Raw genomic sequence first — 16,159 nt, forward strand, 5'->3', positions numbered from 1 at the left:
TGGTTCCTGCTTAAGGAAAAAGCAAAATAATTTTGTTTAACAAAAGAAACGTATTCCACATAAATATCACTTTCGTTGCAGGCAGGCGTCTCAGTTTTGGAAACACCGAAAGTTCTGATTTTTCTTTCTCACTTCAAGATGTGTTGGAGAACCGTATTTATTATTTTCAGAACGTCCATGAAAGTATTGAGCCATCAATGGACAGCTTTAGTTTTTATATCAGTGATGGCTTCAGCCAATCAGAAATCAGCAGTGTCAACATTACTATTAAGGTAATTGAATTCACCGTGTAGTTTTTATTTGGAAAATATTGCAATAGCAGAAATAGCGTCTGGGTTCAAGCAAAAGGCTAAATTATGTTTGTTGAGCAAGGCAAAAAATGACTCGGTTCACACCTAATCCAAAGCACAAACCACAATTGTTATTGAGACTGATTAATTGTCAAGAACTCAGTAAGTTAAACTCAGGAAATCATATTATGACACAATGTGAATCAAGTCTCTTTCCCTCCCCCCTGTCTCTCTCACACACACACACAAACACACACATTCTCTCTCTCTCTCTCTCTCTCTCACACACACACACACACACACTTTCTCTCTTTCCCTCCCTCTCTCTCTCACACACACATACAAACACACATACTCTCACTCTTTCTCCCTTTCCCTCCCTCTCTCTCTCACATATACACACAGACACATTCCCCCCTCTCCCCCTTCTATCTCTCTTTCTCACACACACATTCTCTCACTCTTTCTCTCTTTCCCTCCCTCCCTCCCTCTCTCACACAGTCCCTCATTCTCTCTCCCTCTCTCTCTCTCTCTCTCTCACATACACGTTCTCGCACTTTCTCTCTTTCCCTCCCTCTCTCTCTCACACACACATTCCCTCACTCTCTGTCTCTCACACACATCCTCTCTATTTCTCTCTTTCCCTCCATCCCTTTCCCCCCTGTCTGCCTCTCTCTCACACACACATTCTCCCTCCCTCCCTCTCTTTTTCTCTGTGTCTCTGTATGTATACAGGCACCTTTACATACATACCATACACAACCACATTACCCAGGAGTAGTCATAACTTCTGTACACATTAATGCAAATACACAGTGTCTACCAGGAAAATACAAATACCTTGGTGCATTAAATGCTTTCAGTTAGATTTCTGTTTCAGAATGTATTGAGAATTATTACGAATGCTGCTCTAAAGTCATCGGTCTCTTCCCATTTCCATAATCTTATTTCTAGATTTCGTAGCTTCTCGTGGCTTTTCCTCTTCCGTTTAAAAAAAAAACACCGGTTGTTGAACTCAATTTTTCTCCTCATGATTTTCCTTCTGTTCCTTGTAGCGCCTGAATGATGAGCGCCCTCAGGTAAAGGTGACCCCTATCAGTGTGCGTGAAAACACAGGCGTAGTGATTCGGAATTCCTCCTTGCGGCTAAAGGATCTGGACACTTCAAATGACTTTCTGGTTTTCACAGTCACCAAGGCACCCATTCATGGTGAGACATATTATTCTAGTAATGCTGAAGAAATAGCATTTGCAATTAGATTTATATAGAAATCTCCTAGTTATTTTTTTTATACAGTATGTATTACAGCAAAACATCCATGCAGCCCTTGACCTATAACCACAATTGAGCCCAAAATTTATATTGCTAAGTGAGATATTTGTTCAGTGGGTTTTGCCTCATTTTACAACCTTTCTTGCCACAGTTGTTAAGTATGTTCTGACCAAGGCTTCCACAAAAAGCGCGAAGCAGAGTCCTGGTCCCAACAAAACCCCTTTTATTAAATGCATGTGAATTCCTCTCATTCACATTCAGCAAGGCCTGGCAAACAGTCTTTCGAAGGAATATTTATGACTACAGACCTTATCTATCTTGGAAAGCTGCCATATAAATATTTTCCAAATGAGATGCTGTGCAAGGAAAGGCTGGGCACAGAGTCTCTGAGATTCACGGACAGATCTTCACACTCCTGAAACGAATTAACGAATCAACTAACTAATTGTTTCTTGCAAAAGCCCACTCCTCTTTCGCGCCCCTTTTATTTCCTGTGGGAGAGGCCATTCACCTTCCACCTGTGACTTTACTCCCAAGTCTACCCTGATTTCTGAGTTGTTCTTTTCTTCTGGTGGCTCAGCACACGCGCACCCTGGGAACAGGCTCCAGCTGTTCTTCTGCCTCAACTGCTGTCTAGCTCCAAAGGCAGCCAGATGGCCTCAGCCCCATCTCTGCCTCCGACGCAGAGCCCTCGTCCGAGCCTTCCCCAGCCTCCAGGACTGGCCCATCCTCCTCACTGTCCGACTCTGCCGCCAGCTCCACTGGCCACCATTCGTCCACAACAAAGTGACTCACTGCAGTCATTAACTTAATAGTAATAACAATAGCACTTAGACTTATATACCGCTTCGTAGTGCTTTACAGCCCTCTGTCAGGCCTGCAGTCATATTCCTTTTTAGGATATTTGGTCTGCCGCACTCTCTCTTATTTCATTATGTTGTTTCATTACTGTAGTAATTGGGAGGGGGAATAGAAAGAAGTAGAATTGTGGGATGTGTTATTGTCATTCCTTTCTAGAAGCCCAAGGTCATCTTTTGCCTCCGCACCTCTGCACCTGACTGGAACTAGATGGGTGGAAATGCCAGCGTGGGCGAAAAAGATTGGACCATGTGATGGATTTATGGGGATGGGGATAAGATCATGAACTTTCAACTGGGTGGAATCCCAGGAAGCTTTTAGATTTGGGATTCCACAGTTTGTTGCCAACATGTCTGTCTTATTAAATTGGAACTTTAAGGATAGCTCTGCCTTGGACTCTGATTTAATTCTGCATGATATTTGGAACGCTGACACCCTCTCTAAGCGGCTTGCAGAGTCAGCCTCTTGCCCCCAACAATCTGGGCCCTCGTTTTACCCACCTCAGAAGGGTGGAAAGCTGAGTCAACCTTGAGCCTGGTGAGATTCGAACTGCCAAATGGCAGGCAGCAGACGTAGCCTGCAGTACTGCACTCTAACCACTGCGCCACCAGAGCTCGTAACATTGCTTATTGTGAAACTGGCATCCCCATTGACTTTGATTGTCCGAAGATCACAAAAAAGGGGGATCCCATAACCTTGGGACATTGCAACCAACATGAATATGAACTTGCCAAGCATCTGAATTTTGATAAATTTTGATTGCGGGGATGCTGCAATGGTCATGTGTGAGAGATGCTCATAAGTCACTTTTTTCCAGTGCCGTTGTAAGTTTGAACGGACACTAAATGAACTGTTATAAGTCGAGGACTACTTGTAGTTGTGCATTCTCGTATTGCCACTCTCCTTATTGAGTGGTAAAGGTAAAGGTTCCCCTCGCACATGTATGCTAGTTGTTTCTGACTTTAGGGGGCAGTGCTCATCTCCGTTTCAAAGCCAAAGAGCCAGCGCTGTCCGCAGACGTCTCTGTGGTCATGTGGCCGGCATGACTAAATGCCGAAGGTGCAGGAAATGCTGTTACCTTCCCACCAAAGGTGGTTCCTATTTTTCTACTTGCATTTTTAATGTGCTTTCGAATTGCTAGGTTGGCAGAAGCTGGGACGAATAATGGGAGCTCACTCCATTACGCAGCACTCAGGATTCGAACTGCCGGCTTTTCTGATTAACAAGCTCAGCGTCTTAGCCACTGAGCCACCAGGTCCCTTTTTCCGTGGTAAATGATTCTGTGGTAAAGGGTTCTAAACCCTCGTAAAAGATGCTGTGAAGAATAAGTATGTTAGGAGTCGAATTAAGGTATTAATGCATTGGAGAGAAAATGAGTGGTGAGGAACTAACTCATAATTCTTGACTTTCTCTCAGGATACCTGTATAGAAGGGAATCTCCTCTGCATTCTCTGGAGAATGGACACGCTCTCTCAGAGGGATCTACTTTCACCTACCAGGAGATCCTGGAGGAACGTATCGTTTACAAATTGAACAGTTTGGTAGCCGAAAGGGACGAGTTCCAATTTTCACTCTCAGACGGTCTCCACATCGAGACAGGGAAAGTGGAGTTTGCGGTAGCCTCACCCAGGACGGACCTTCTCAGATTAGTCGTGAACAAAGGCCTACAACTCCTTGCTGGTAAAAAAAATAAAATAAAAAATATTCTGAATATGATTTTCTGAAGTTCACTTATTAAAATTCTTCAGTAGCCGAATTTCCCGAAGGTCGGTCTGTTTGACCTCCAGCTTTTATATTTCTTGGAAGCCCACCTACCCATATTGTCTGGAGATCTCAGAGGAACTTTGTGTGGCTACGGAGGTGAGCTGGGGAACTCCCAGAGACTATAAATAATTGAAATGAACCGACAGTCGAGGGTAGAGAACTTCGACCAATTGGCATTCATTCTTTCTAATTCAGAATGGCTAGTCACGAAATACTGTCCCTGGAGCAACATTTCTCAGCCTTGGAAATTTTAAGATTCATGGACTTCCCACGCCCAGAATTCCATAGCCACATGCCCTTAAGAGCCGTGTTGGCGAACCTATGGCATGCAGAGCCCTCTCTGCGGGCAACTGAGCCGTCGCCCCAGCCCAACACATGTGCGTGCACGCCTCCCACCGGCCGGCTGATTTTTGGGTCTCTGCCACGCATGCATAGGGGGGCGGTGTGCATGCACAGGGGTGTGTAGAGAGCGCAGGGTGTGTGTGGTGTGCACCCCCACGGCTCATTTTTGGGCCCAGGAGGCTGCTAGGCCCAAAACGGGGCACGGATGGCGGTGTGGCGCCCTCCCTCCCCATGGCTCATTTTTGGGCCCAGGAGGCTGCAGGGAGGCCTGCTAGGCCCAAAACAGGGCATGGGGGGCGGTGTGGCGCCCTCCCTCCCCATGGCTCATTTTTGGGCCCAGGAGGCTGCAGGGAGCCCTGCTAGGCCCAAAACAGGTCAAAGAGGGCGGTGTGGCGCCCTTCCTCCCCATGGCTTATTTTTGGCCCCAGGAGGCTGCAGGGAGCCCTGCTAGGCCCAAAACGGGGTATCTGTGTGGGGGTGTGTGTGTGCAGCCTCCTCCACCACCACCCTGTGGCCGGTTTTTGGTCCCAGGAGGCTTCAAGGATGCCTACTAGGGCTAAAATGGCGTGTCGGGGGGGGGGTGTCACACGTGCATGTGCGGGGGCCATGCGCACGTGTGTGGTGGTGTGTGGTGGTGGTGTCTGTCACCTGTGCATTGCATTATGCTTTCGGCACACAACGACCAAAAGTTAGCCATCCGTGCTGTAGAGCATCCAGTGTATGTGACTTAAAAACCAGCCCTTCTCTTATTCTTTTCCAGAAAAAAGCAAATGCATTTTTAGTTCTTTCCTTTCTCCACAGGCATTCGCTCCACGTATTTCTTGAATTGTGTTGGTGGGTGGGAGGAGAATCCATCTGGTTGCTTGCAAAACATCATTTTGCATAGGCTGCCCAAGTTGGAGGGTTGTATTGATTTTTTCCCCCCCTTAAGCTTCGGTATTAACATTTGCCCCGAGAAGCCTGAAAATAAGTCTTCCTTCAACCACGGGGTCAAATCAGCGTTACAGACAGGCAAAACAAAATTGAATTGGAAGCCTTTCCTCTACCCGAGTTAGAACACATATTCCCAAACGTTGTGTCAGAATGGAGGTTCATTTATCTCTGATTTTGTGGGAGGGAAATAACAAAGTCTGGTATATGGCACCTACTTCCAAAAACTTGACAAGGTAATTGCAAGGATTAATCCAGGCAAAACCCAGGAGTTGACGCTGACTTGAAGAAAATCAATCAATCATTAAGCAAGTACGCCAGGTGTGGTGTGGTGCAATCAGGAGGCTGTGAGTTCGAGCCGAGGTAGAGGCAGCTATTTCTCTCTCTGGGCACGATGAGAATATATCGACCGAACAAAACTCTGCATTGGTGACAAGAAGGGCATCTGGCCAGTAAACACTCCACCGGCTCCATTCAGTTGCCCAGATTCTACCCCACAAGGGATTAGGGAGGGTGGTTGAAAGAGATGATGAGAAATAAGCAAGTATGCTTTCATTCCCAGAATAATTAAGCAAGAAGCTTAATATTGTTGGTGTCTGTTTGTTCCCACCCTTTAGGGTCGGTGGCAGTCATTACAAGCCAGCATTTAAGAGCCACAGATCCTGATTCAGATGACCTGTCCATCAAATACATCGTGAAGAAGGACCCAACCTATGGATCGTTGCACCTGCATGAGGGAGATCCTTTGACGCAGATCTCTGCTCGGGGACCAGCCAAAAGTTTTACCCAGGCCGATATAAACAAAGGTGAGATGCTCTCTGTTCTTCCAGGTAAAATTCTGGTATTTATCTCTGCGTTGAGTTGCACAGCACAGGAGGCCACGGATTTTTCTCAGCTTTTTGGATTTGATTCTTGTGATGCTACTGTTGAAGAAATATCCATCTGGTTCAGTTCCAAGTGGGGAGAAAGACACTGGATAACATGGAGGCTGATTGGAAAGGTGGCTTATCGATGGACAGGATCCCATGGTTTTGAGATCCTGGGCAGCTGACCACATGGAGCCGAGAATGAGGGCTATTGATACCCTCTCTGGGCTTTGAACTTGAGCTTCCCATTCCTGTGCAAGGGCATGTATTGTATTGGTGGTTGTAGGGAGGTCATGTTTGTCTTGAAGTCAAGTTTGGTTGAAGCCTGGAGCGTGTGGTGCAACTGAGATGATGCAATGAGGCTCCAGGAAAGCCTCCTGAAGCCTCTGGGGGGAGGAAAAACGGCCCTATGGGCAACCCGGAAGTCCGTCCCCTTTCGCTCCTTTTTATTCCCTATGGGAGGGGCCATTCACCGTCCACCTGTGCCTTTACTCCCAAGTCAGCCCTTGTTCCTTAGCTGTTCCTTTCTCCTGGCAGCTCTGCGCATGCGCACATCAGGAATAGGCTCCAGCTGTTCTTCTGCCCCACTGATGTCCGACTCCGAAGGCAGCTGATAACTGTCAGACGGCCCTGGCCCCCTCTCTGCCTCCGACGCAGAGCCCTCATTAGAGCCTTCCCCAGACTCCAGGACTGGCCCATGTTCCTCCCCAACCTCCTCACTGACCTAATCTGCCACCAGCTGTGCTAATTGCTGGCGGGCCACAACATATGTTAAATAGCCAAATAGATTTGTAGAAGGACAGCATCAAAAGAAGATTCTGCGAGGGACCATCAACGCCAGCCTCTCTGGATGAATTTACCATCTCACAGAGAACTTGGTTATATACTTCAGAAAAACACAATTAGCACAAGATAGCTTGCAGATGTTCTTAAGTATTCTATTTCCCCTCCCCTCCCTTTCTGACTTCCTTCTAACAGGACAAGTCCAATACAGCCATGAGAAAGGAGAAGCAGTTGGGACATTTTTCTTTGTTTTTGATGTGGCAGATGGAGAGGGAACCAGAATGGCAGACTTGAAGTTTTCAATTAACGTAACAGGTAAGTCAACCATCGTATCACAGCTTTGCCTTCCTTTAGCAAGACAGAGGAAGGCCTTAATTAGCTACAAGCAAGGAAATTCTGGAAAAGCCTGCAGCTGTGAAGTCGGGTGGTTAGAATCAATTACGAAGACAATTTAGGGGGCTGCACATTATTAGCACTGGAATAATAGAGGTTTGAAACTGTTGAGAATCTTAGTTTCTGCCTCCTGAATGGTACAGATTGATATTCCAATATTACAATTCACGGTTCACCACAATATAATTTGTCATAGAATTAGGTTTATATTGTATTTCAGGGGAATATCCTCTTGAGGTGTTAAAGGAGGAGTCAACCGAAATCCACCCTCGTTCTGGCTTTCCTGAAAAATTGATCGCATTTGAAAACTACATTACTTGAAAATTAGAGCTTAATTAACCGGTTAAAGTACTCACCTAAAATCGATTCTCTAGCCAAAAATAATAATAATAATGTGCCCCAATTATTTTTTGAAAAATGCTTTTAATACAAGCTTCGTTTGCATTAAAGTTCCGTTTGCTCTCTTTGTTATTTTTCGCCTGGAAAGGGTCTCTTTAAATTATGCTTGTGAAATAAAACATTGAGTTTAACTTTGTAGCAAGAGAGAGAAATTTATTTATGGCCGTTTGCTTCTATGGTTCATGAGGGCAATCTGTGATGTTTTTGCCAAAAATGTTGACTTCTAGTGTTCAGGTTGTAAGTTATAACTTCGAACTTCAGTTGTAACTTGAGCACTGTGTGTATTCCTGTTGTCTTCAGTGTTACAAATGTGTTCTGACCCCCTCTCCATACGGTGAGTCACACCGACACAAGATGACTGTTAGCCAATTTATTCACAGTAATTAGCATACAGACAAGACTTTGGCAGCAACCCAAGCTTCCACAGATAAGAAATACACACAAGAGCTTCTCCAGCTTTAGTATAACGGTTGTGTCCTGCAAAAGGTCTCCTCCCAAAGTCTCTTCTTATATACTCTCTTGGGAAGAGCCTAATCACAACCACCTGGGCCTGATTATCTTCTATGTCTCCGTAATTGCTGCCGGTGCTTATCTGCCCGTCTTTGCCTGGCATCCAGGACCAACTCCCTTAGCTCCTCCCACTGCTCCAGGGCCTGACGTCAGGGACAAACTCCCTTTGGCTTTCACTGCTGCTTCATGCCTCAGGCGCCTCCTGGTGGCCAACCAGCCTCTCTGGTCCCTGTTCGGAGTCTGAACCCTGTCCAGGGTCCTCCACATCTTCCAGAGCCGACTCATAGGGTCCTTCGCTATCGGAGTCTGTTTGCAGCTTCAATGACTCCTGCTGGGCCACAACACTAATATATGGCAAGACTGCACTTTTAGACACTATGTACAATTCTCATTGACGCATCTTAAGAGGGATGTTATAGAACTGGGAACGTTCAAAACAGGATGATTAAATAATAAAGGGACTAGAATGGCTGCCTTATAAGGAATGATGACCTCAGTGGGAGCTCTTTGGCTTACAACAAAAATGGACGAGAAAATGATGTATAAACCTTAAGTGTAACATAAATAACACAGAGGGAGTTGTATTTTGTTGGCTTTGTTAGAACTTGAGGCTAGTTGTTGAAACTAAACGTAGAGAGATTCAATACCAATGGAAGGAAATAATTTTTCATGCAGCGCTAAGTTAAACTACGAAATTCACTGCTAATAGTTGTAGAAGTAGTAGCTAAGTGGATAGTTTTGAAATGTTCTCCAAAGTTCACAGAGGGTTGGGTCATCAGTGGCTACCAACCTGTTCTCCAAAACACCAGAAGGCGAGACAAGAAACAATGGATGGGAATTAATCAAGGAGAGAAGCAACCTAGAACTAAGGAGAAATTTCCTAACAGGGAGAGCAATTAACCAGTGGAACAAGTTGCCTCCAGAGGTTGTGAATGCCCCAACACTGGAGGTTCTCAGGAAGAGATTGGACAACTATTTGTCTGCAATGGCATGGGATCTCCTGCTTGATAGGAGACCTATCTTTCAACTCTGTTTTTCTGTTATACTCAGTTCGTCTTAAATCATAGACAATAAGTACTGAAATGTGCTTTAATCCTCCCATTGGCACTTGTGAACCTCCTAAATCCATCTACTTGTCCACCCTGTGACAAAGAAGACGGATCTAGGATCTGACTCTGTATGTTTCCTCTTACTTCCACTTCACCCAGGGGACCCATTGCCTTTGTCCGTCACTGTCAACACTGGGCTATCCCTGGACGAAAACTCGGTGAAAAAAATCACCCCTTTGGAGCTGTCAGCCAAGAAGCAGGGTGGAGAATCCAGTGATCTCCTCTACAGGATTATTAAACAGCCCCAGCTGGGACACTTGGAGCACACGGCGTTTCCAGGTTGGCAAATATTTACTGGTTTTGGAGAGAAGTGAGGACAAAGGCTCCTGTTTTGCGGAATCCCTGGAGAAATTCCGCAGGGAATCGTGCTGATTTATTTAGCGATAGAAGTCAGGAGGTCTGGAGTGCCTCCTTTTGTTTAAAGTCTGACGGTATTAATAAATGAAGGGATAAATATGGCTGCTGGACACATTTCGAAGTATCCCAAGGGAGAATTTCTGGAAGCAAGTTTGGAAGGTTCCAGGGATGGAATTATTTGAGCCGGAAGAAACGCTTGGAATTTGAGAGCACCAGGTCAATTCTTCTGCTCCTGTTTTCTAGGCAGAAGGATTAGTTCCTTCCAACAAGAAGACCTTATCTCCCACAGCCTCCACTACATCCATACAAGCGAGGCGGAAGAACACGCTGACATATTCACTTTCACCGTTTCGGATGGCCGTCAGGAGGTCAGTCAACTACTATTAGTTTCCCACCCAAAAATGGTTCCTTTTTTTGCCTGTGGAAAGGAAGAATAGCTTGTGGTTGGAAAGGATGATACAGCAATATCAGGATGATACAGTATATATATATATATATATATATATATATATATATATATATATATATATATATATATATATATATATATATATATATATATATACACATACATACATACATACATACATACATACATACATACACACATATATAAAACACATATATAAAACACATATATAAAAAATCTAATACACATATACATATATACATACATACATACATACATACAAATACATATATACAAATACATATATACAAATGCAACACACGTATGTATGTATGTATGTATGTATGTATGTATGTATGTATTTAGTGTCACAACCCCTGGTATGCCCAAATATGGGAGGAAGCTTACTGCTTCCATTCTCTGTCTATCGGCTCGTCACAAGAGACCATCCAGACAGAAACGCAATATTTTTACTGTTGCCTTTGTTACATTTGTGTTGTATTTGTGCTGATAAATAAATAAAGGGAGACTAGTATAGATCTATTTCAAGCTATTTAGCTCTCATCAGCTAGCCATATCCTTACTGGGATTCGAACCTGGGCTGCATTACATATTAGGCAGATGTGTTAACCACTAAGCCACAAGGTTCTCCTCCTTTATCAGCTGAGCCAGGGAAATAGGTATGTATTTAGTGTCACAACCCCTGGTATGCCCAAATATGAGAGGAAGCTTACTGCTTCCATTCTCTGTCTATCGGCTCGTCACAAGAGACCATCCAGACAGAAACCCAATATATATATATATATATTTGAAAGTTTTAAAGAGTTTTACAAATATATACCTTCCCCCCCTGACCCCACATCCCCTCCCACCCTCCCACCCCCCAACCTCCCAGAGCAAATACAGGGCAAATACAGAGCAAATTATTTTATTCTAAAATAAATTAACTAACTTTAGCATCATCCCTCGCTTGTACTCTAACTCCCCTTTTGTAAAGCTAACTTTAAACAAGTTGTAACATTCCTTGCTAATTCAATCATAAGCTATCTGGAGTTTTTTAGTCCCATATTTATTTTGAATGTAGTCAATCCATCTTCTCCATTCCAGCTTGTATTTCTCATCTGAATGATCCTTGACGTATGATGATATTTTACCCATCTCTGCTAAGTTTGTTACTTTTAACGTCCATTCTTGAATAGTAGGCAAATCTTCCTTCTTCCAGTAATTGCGCCACCAACAGTCTTGCTGCCGTTGTTAAGTTCAAAATCAAATTAGTCTCTATTACAGTCAGTAATTACACCTAGCAAGAATAACTGAGGAGTAAACTTTATCCTCTTTTTAAGAATATTTTGCATAATCCACCATATTTTTATCCAAAATGCTTTGACCTTTTTACAAGTCCACCATATATGATAATACGTAGCATCAACACAGTCACATCTCCAACATTTAGGTTGTAAGTTCGGATACATACATGCTAATTTTTTAGGATCTAAATGCCATCTATAAAAACATCTTGTAAAAATTCTCTCTCAAGTTTTGGGCGATACAGCGTTATATTGATTTAAAGCCAGAACTGTTTTTGTTAGGTATTTTACCAGAGAAATATAGTAAAGAAAATGTATATTTCATTATTCATGTAATAACTGCAGCTAGAATTGTATTTGCACCAAGTTGTAAAAAAAAAATTCTTTCAGAAGGAGAGGTAATTAAAGAAATATTAGATTGTGCAGAAATGAACAGATTAATGTTGGCAATCAAAGAGAAGGAAGAATCAGAGTATTATAAAATATGAGAATGTTTTTATCAGTAGACAGAAAATGAATATAGACAAAAAGAAACAGAAAATTGAATAATTTGGGGTGGGGGAAAGGTAGAATTAGAGGAGAGGAGCTGAATTAAATGGTAATTGAAATGTAAATGTAAACATAAAAATAGACTAAAAATGATGTAACTGTTATATAGGATGACACAAAGACTGCACCCACTGTAAGATTAATGATGTGAAAGTGGTGATGGAAAAATAAAAATAAAGCTCTTTTTTTTTTAAAGAATAGCTTTGTTCAGGATCCCGTTCTTTCTGCCCACAGGTGACCCAGAATTTTGAAATCACCATTAACCCTGTTGACGATTCTTTGCCGGTGGTGCTGGCCGCGGGTATGACTGTGCAGGAAGGCGTGAGGAAAACCATCACGGAATTTGATCTCAAAGCCACCGACGCGGACACAGAGGTGAAGAAAGGCGTCCTCTTTGAGTTCTTCTTCTTCCCTGAAGGACTTTGGAAGGAAATTGTAGTTTCCATCCAATGCCATGTTCCCTTAGAACAGGAATGGGCCTTTCCTGCCTATGGACAGTGGACTTCAACTCCCAGAATCCCTGAGCCAACTATGTTGGCTCAGGAATTCTGGGAGTTGAAGTCCACAGGTGGGAAAGGGGCCATAATTGTCTGCCCCTGATCTAGAAGTAGACAATCATATAGCAATAACATTTAGACTTATATACCACTTCACAGTGTTTTACAGCCCTCACTAAGCGATTTACAGAGTCAGCCTCTTGTCCCCAACAATTTGGGTCCTCATTTTACCCACCTCGGAAGGAGGGAAGGCTGAGTCAACCTTGAGCCTGGTGAGATTCGAATTGCCAAATTGCAGGCAGCCGGCAGTCAGCAGAAGTAGCCTGCAGTACTGCACTCTAACCACTGCGCCCCCGTGGCTCTGCGTACATGCCCTATATAGATAGTGCTTGACTTACGATCACAACTAAACCCAACATTTCTGTCGTTAAGCGAGACATTTGTTAAGTGCGTTTTGCCCCATTTGACGATCTTTCTTGCCACAGTTGCTAAGTGAATCACTGCAGTGGCTAGTAACCAGGTTTTCACAAACCATGGTTCTGGCTTGCCCACTGACTTTTGTTTGTCAAAAGTCAGAAGCAAATGGGGACACCGCAACCATTATAAATATCAACCAATTGCCAAGCATCTGAATTTTGATCACGTGATCCTGAGAGCTGCTGCAGTGGTTGTTAAGTGTGAAAAACAGTCATAATCATTTTCGGTGCCGTTGCAACTTTGAACGTTTGCTAAATGAACTGCTGTAAGTAGAGGGCAACCTGCATTCTCTTTTTCATCCAGGAACATGAGGCAAGGTTCATTGGTGAGAGTTGGGCCCTCCACGTCCATCTTTCTGTTTTTGGCAACAAGTAAAATGTGAGGTACTTTGGGCTGCCCCAAAGTCACCCAAAGTGCTTCCATGGCTGAGGGTGGACTATCTTTTGTGGCCTGCCAGTGGCCAGTAGAGCTGGTAGCAGATCCGGACAGTGAGGAGGTTGGGGAGGAACATGGGCCAGGAGTCCTGGGGTCTGAGGAAGGCTCTGATGAGGGCTCTGCGTCGGAGGCAGAGAGGGGGCTAGGCAGTAATGGTATCCTATTATCTTCACTACCAGTTTGATAGCTGGAGCATGTACGCCTGCGTGCTCACTTAGCTCAAGCGTGACATATCTGGGCATGCGCAGAAGGTCCATGATGATGTCTGGGTGGGTGGGCAGAACCTCGCATCGCCACCACTACCGGTTTGCCAGAACTGGTGCGAACCAGCAGAATACCACCTCTGGGGCCAAGGCCGTCTGACAGTTATCAGCTGCCTTCAGAGTCGGAGATCAATGAGGCAGAAGAACAGCTGGAGCTTGTTCCCAGTGTGCGCATGCACAGAATTGCCAGATGAAGGGAACAGCTAAAGAACAGGGGGTGAGTTGGGAGTAAGGCCACAGGTGGAAGATGAACAGCCCCTCCCAGAGGAAATAAAAGAGGAGCGAAAGGGGAGTGGAGTTTGCAGGAGACAATTAGCTTGCTTCATTGGTTCGTGACTCTCCGAGACTCCTTGCCAAGTTCTGCAGATATCAGCCTGGCAGCTCTCCAAGTCAGATAAGGTCTGTGGCTGTAAATCCTCCCTTGAAAGACTTTGCTGGATGTGAATGAGCAGAATTCACAGTCAGTTAATAAAAGGGTTTTTTGTCAGGACAAGGAGTTTGCTTCAAGCTCTTGGGAATCCTCGTTCAGGAACAACTACAACCCGTGCTAATCTCAAAGCTTTATCACTACGCTATGGCTATATTATTTTCCTGTAATTTTGTTATCATCATAAACCATTTAAAATAGGGATAAAGAGAAGGAAGCTGCACATATTCATGAATAAATAAACACTTTCTCTCTGCTGAGCTAATATTCTGAGATATGCTACCTCTGGGCTAGGAGGTTCTGTCTAGTTGGCAGAACTAATAGACCTTTCAGAGATTAAACCTCCATGAAATTATCAAATTCTTATTCGGAGACATCTGAGGCAGTAACTGCACCTCCTCAAGTGCTGAGTTTCATAAATTCCTCGTGCGTGGAAAATGGAAGAACTGGAGGCTACGGAGAACTGGATGTGATAAGATCTAGGTTTTGCCTGCAGAGACGCCATGACAGAACTAGCAATAGCAATAGCAGTTAGACTTATATACCGCTTCATAGGGCTTTCAGCCCTCTCTAAGCGGTTTACAGAGTCAGCATATCGCCCCCACAGTCTGGGTCCTCATTTCACCCACCTCGGAAGGATGGAAGGCTGAGTCAACCTTGAGCCGCTGAGATTAGAACCGCTGAACTGCAGATAACAGTCAGCTGAAGTGGCCTGCAGTACTGCACCCTAACTACTGCGCCACCTCGGCTCTATAGAACTGATGCCATGACTTAGATCAGGGCAGTGATGGGACTCAGATTTTTTTTACTACCGGTTCTGTGGGCGTGGCTTTGTGGGCATGACTTGGTGGGTATGGCAGGGGAAGGTTACTGCAAAATCCCCATTTCCTCCTGATCAGCTGGGACTCAGGAGTCAGAGAATAGATGGGGGTGGGGCCAGCCAGAGGTGGCCTTTACCGGTTCTCCAAACTACTCAAAATTTCCACTACCGGTTATCCGGAACTCGTCAGAACCCGCTTAATACCACCTCTGGATCAGGGGTGTCAAAACGCAATTTCATTGATGGCCGCATCAGGGTTGTGTTTGACCTTGGGGGGACCTGGCCAGGGTGGGCATGGCCAGCTTAATGTTATGCGTGACTCATCCGGCCCGCAGGCTGCGAATTTGACACTCCTGTTCTAGACGTTTCTAGAAGAATTGCTTTCCGGACACTGGAGAACCTTAAAGCTAATAGTTTACCAGACCATCTCCTGAATCTTTAGGAATCTGTCAATTAACTATCATAGTGTGACGTGACCTCTCGTTTTCTCCTCACACATTTTGTTCCGTATGCAGGCCAAGTCTGTTACCTTTAGCATTGTGCAGCCCCCACGCCATGGACAGCTGGAGCGCACCCACGATGGCCACCATTACCAGCAGGCCCATGCCTTCTCCATGGAGGACGTCTTCCAGAACCGAATCAGTTACAGTCACGACGGAAGCAATTTTTTAGAAGACCGTTTCACTTTCACCGTTTCCGATGGGACCAATCCCTTTTTTGTGGTGGCAAAGGAGGGGAAAGAGGTCAGTGGAGGGAAGCCAAAAGTCTCTGCGCCCGAATTGACTTTCACGGGCTTGTGGCCATTCGGATAGTAAGCCAAGAATTCCATCCTTAGTTTTCTCTCTATCTAGCCGTTGCGTGCAGAAAGATAACAAGTCAATTAAGGCTTTTGTTCCCTGACATGGATCTGCAGTGGAAAAGAGACCAAGGAGAGGTCATAAGCCAGCTCTTGTAGTAAATTACTATGGCTCAGTCTTTTATATCTGTAAATATGTGATGGGATTTACTAATTTGCGTCCCTAGGAGATGAAGAGGGGCGGGATTCTAGAGGAATACAAGGCAGCTCAGTTGAAATAGTTTGGGTGAGAAAAAGAGGGTGAAG

The 16,159-nt window shown here is 44.6% G+C and overlaps 1 protein-coding gene across 1 annotated transcript in view; it reads left to right on the forward strand.

Annotated features, from left to right (window-relative positions):
- Positions 1-16,159, forward strand: part of FRAS1 (Fraser extracellular matrix complex subunit 1) — a 224,195-nt gene that overhangs the window by 132,896 nt on the left and 75,140 nt on the right. The window contains exons 34-42 of the mRNA XM_032224319.1: positions 95-272; positions 1,346-1,499; positions 3,837-4,100; positions 6,074-6,262; positions 7,301-7,420; positions 9,616-9,795; positions 10,117-10,241; positions 12,373-12,513; positions 15,573-15,800. Coding sequence (XP_032080210.1) covers positions 95-272; positions 1,346-1,499; positions 3,837-4,100; positions 6,074-6,262; positions 7,301-7,420; positions 9,616-9,795; positions 10,117-10,241; positions 12,373-12,513; positions 15,573-15,800 — 1,579 coding nt within the window. The remainder of the gene's footprint in view (positions 1-94; positions 273-1,345; positions 1,500-3,836; positions 4,101-6,073; positions 6,263-7,300; positions 7,421-9,615; positions 9,796-10,116; positions 10,242-12,372; positions 12,514-15,572; positions 15,801-16,159) is intronic.

The sequence above is a fragment of the Thamnophis elegans genome, chromosome 9, assembly GCF_009769535.1.
Source record: "Thamnophis elegans isolate rThaEle1 chromosome 9, rThaEle1.pri, whole genome shotgun sequence".
Classification (NCBI taxonomy): Eukaryota; Metazoa; Chordata; class Lepidosauria; order Squamata; family Colubridae; genus Thamnophis; species Thamnophis elegans.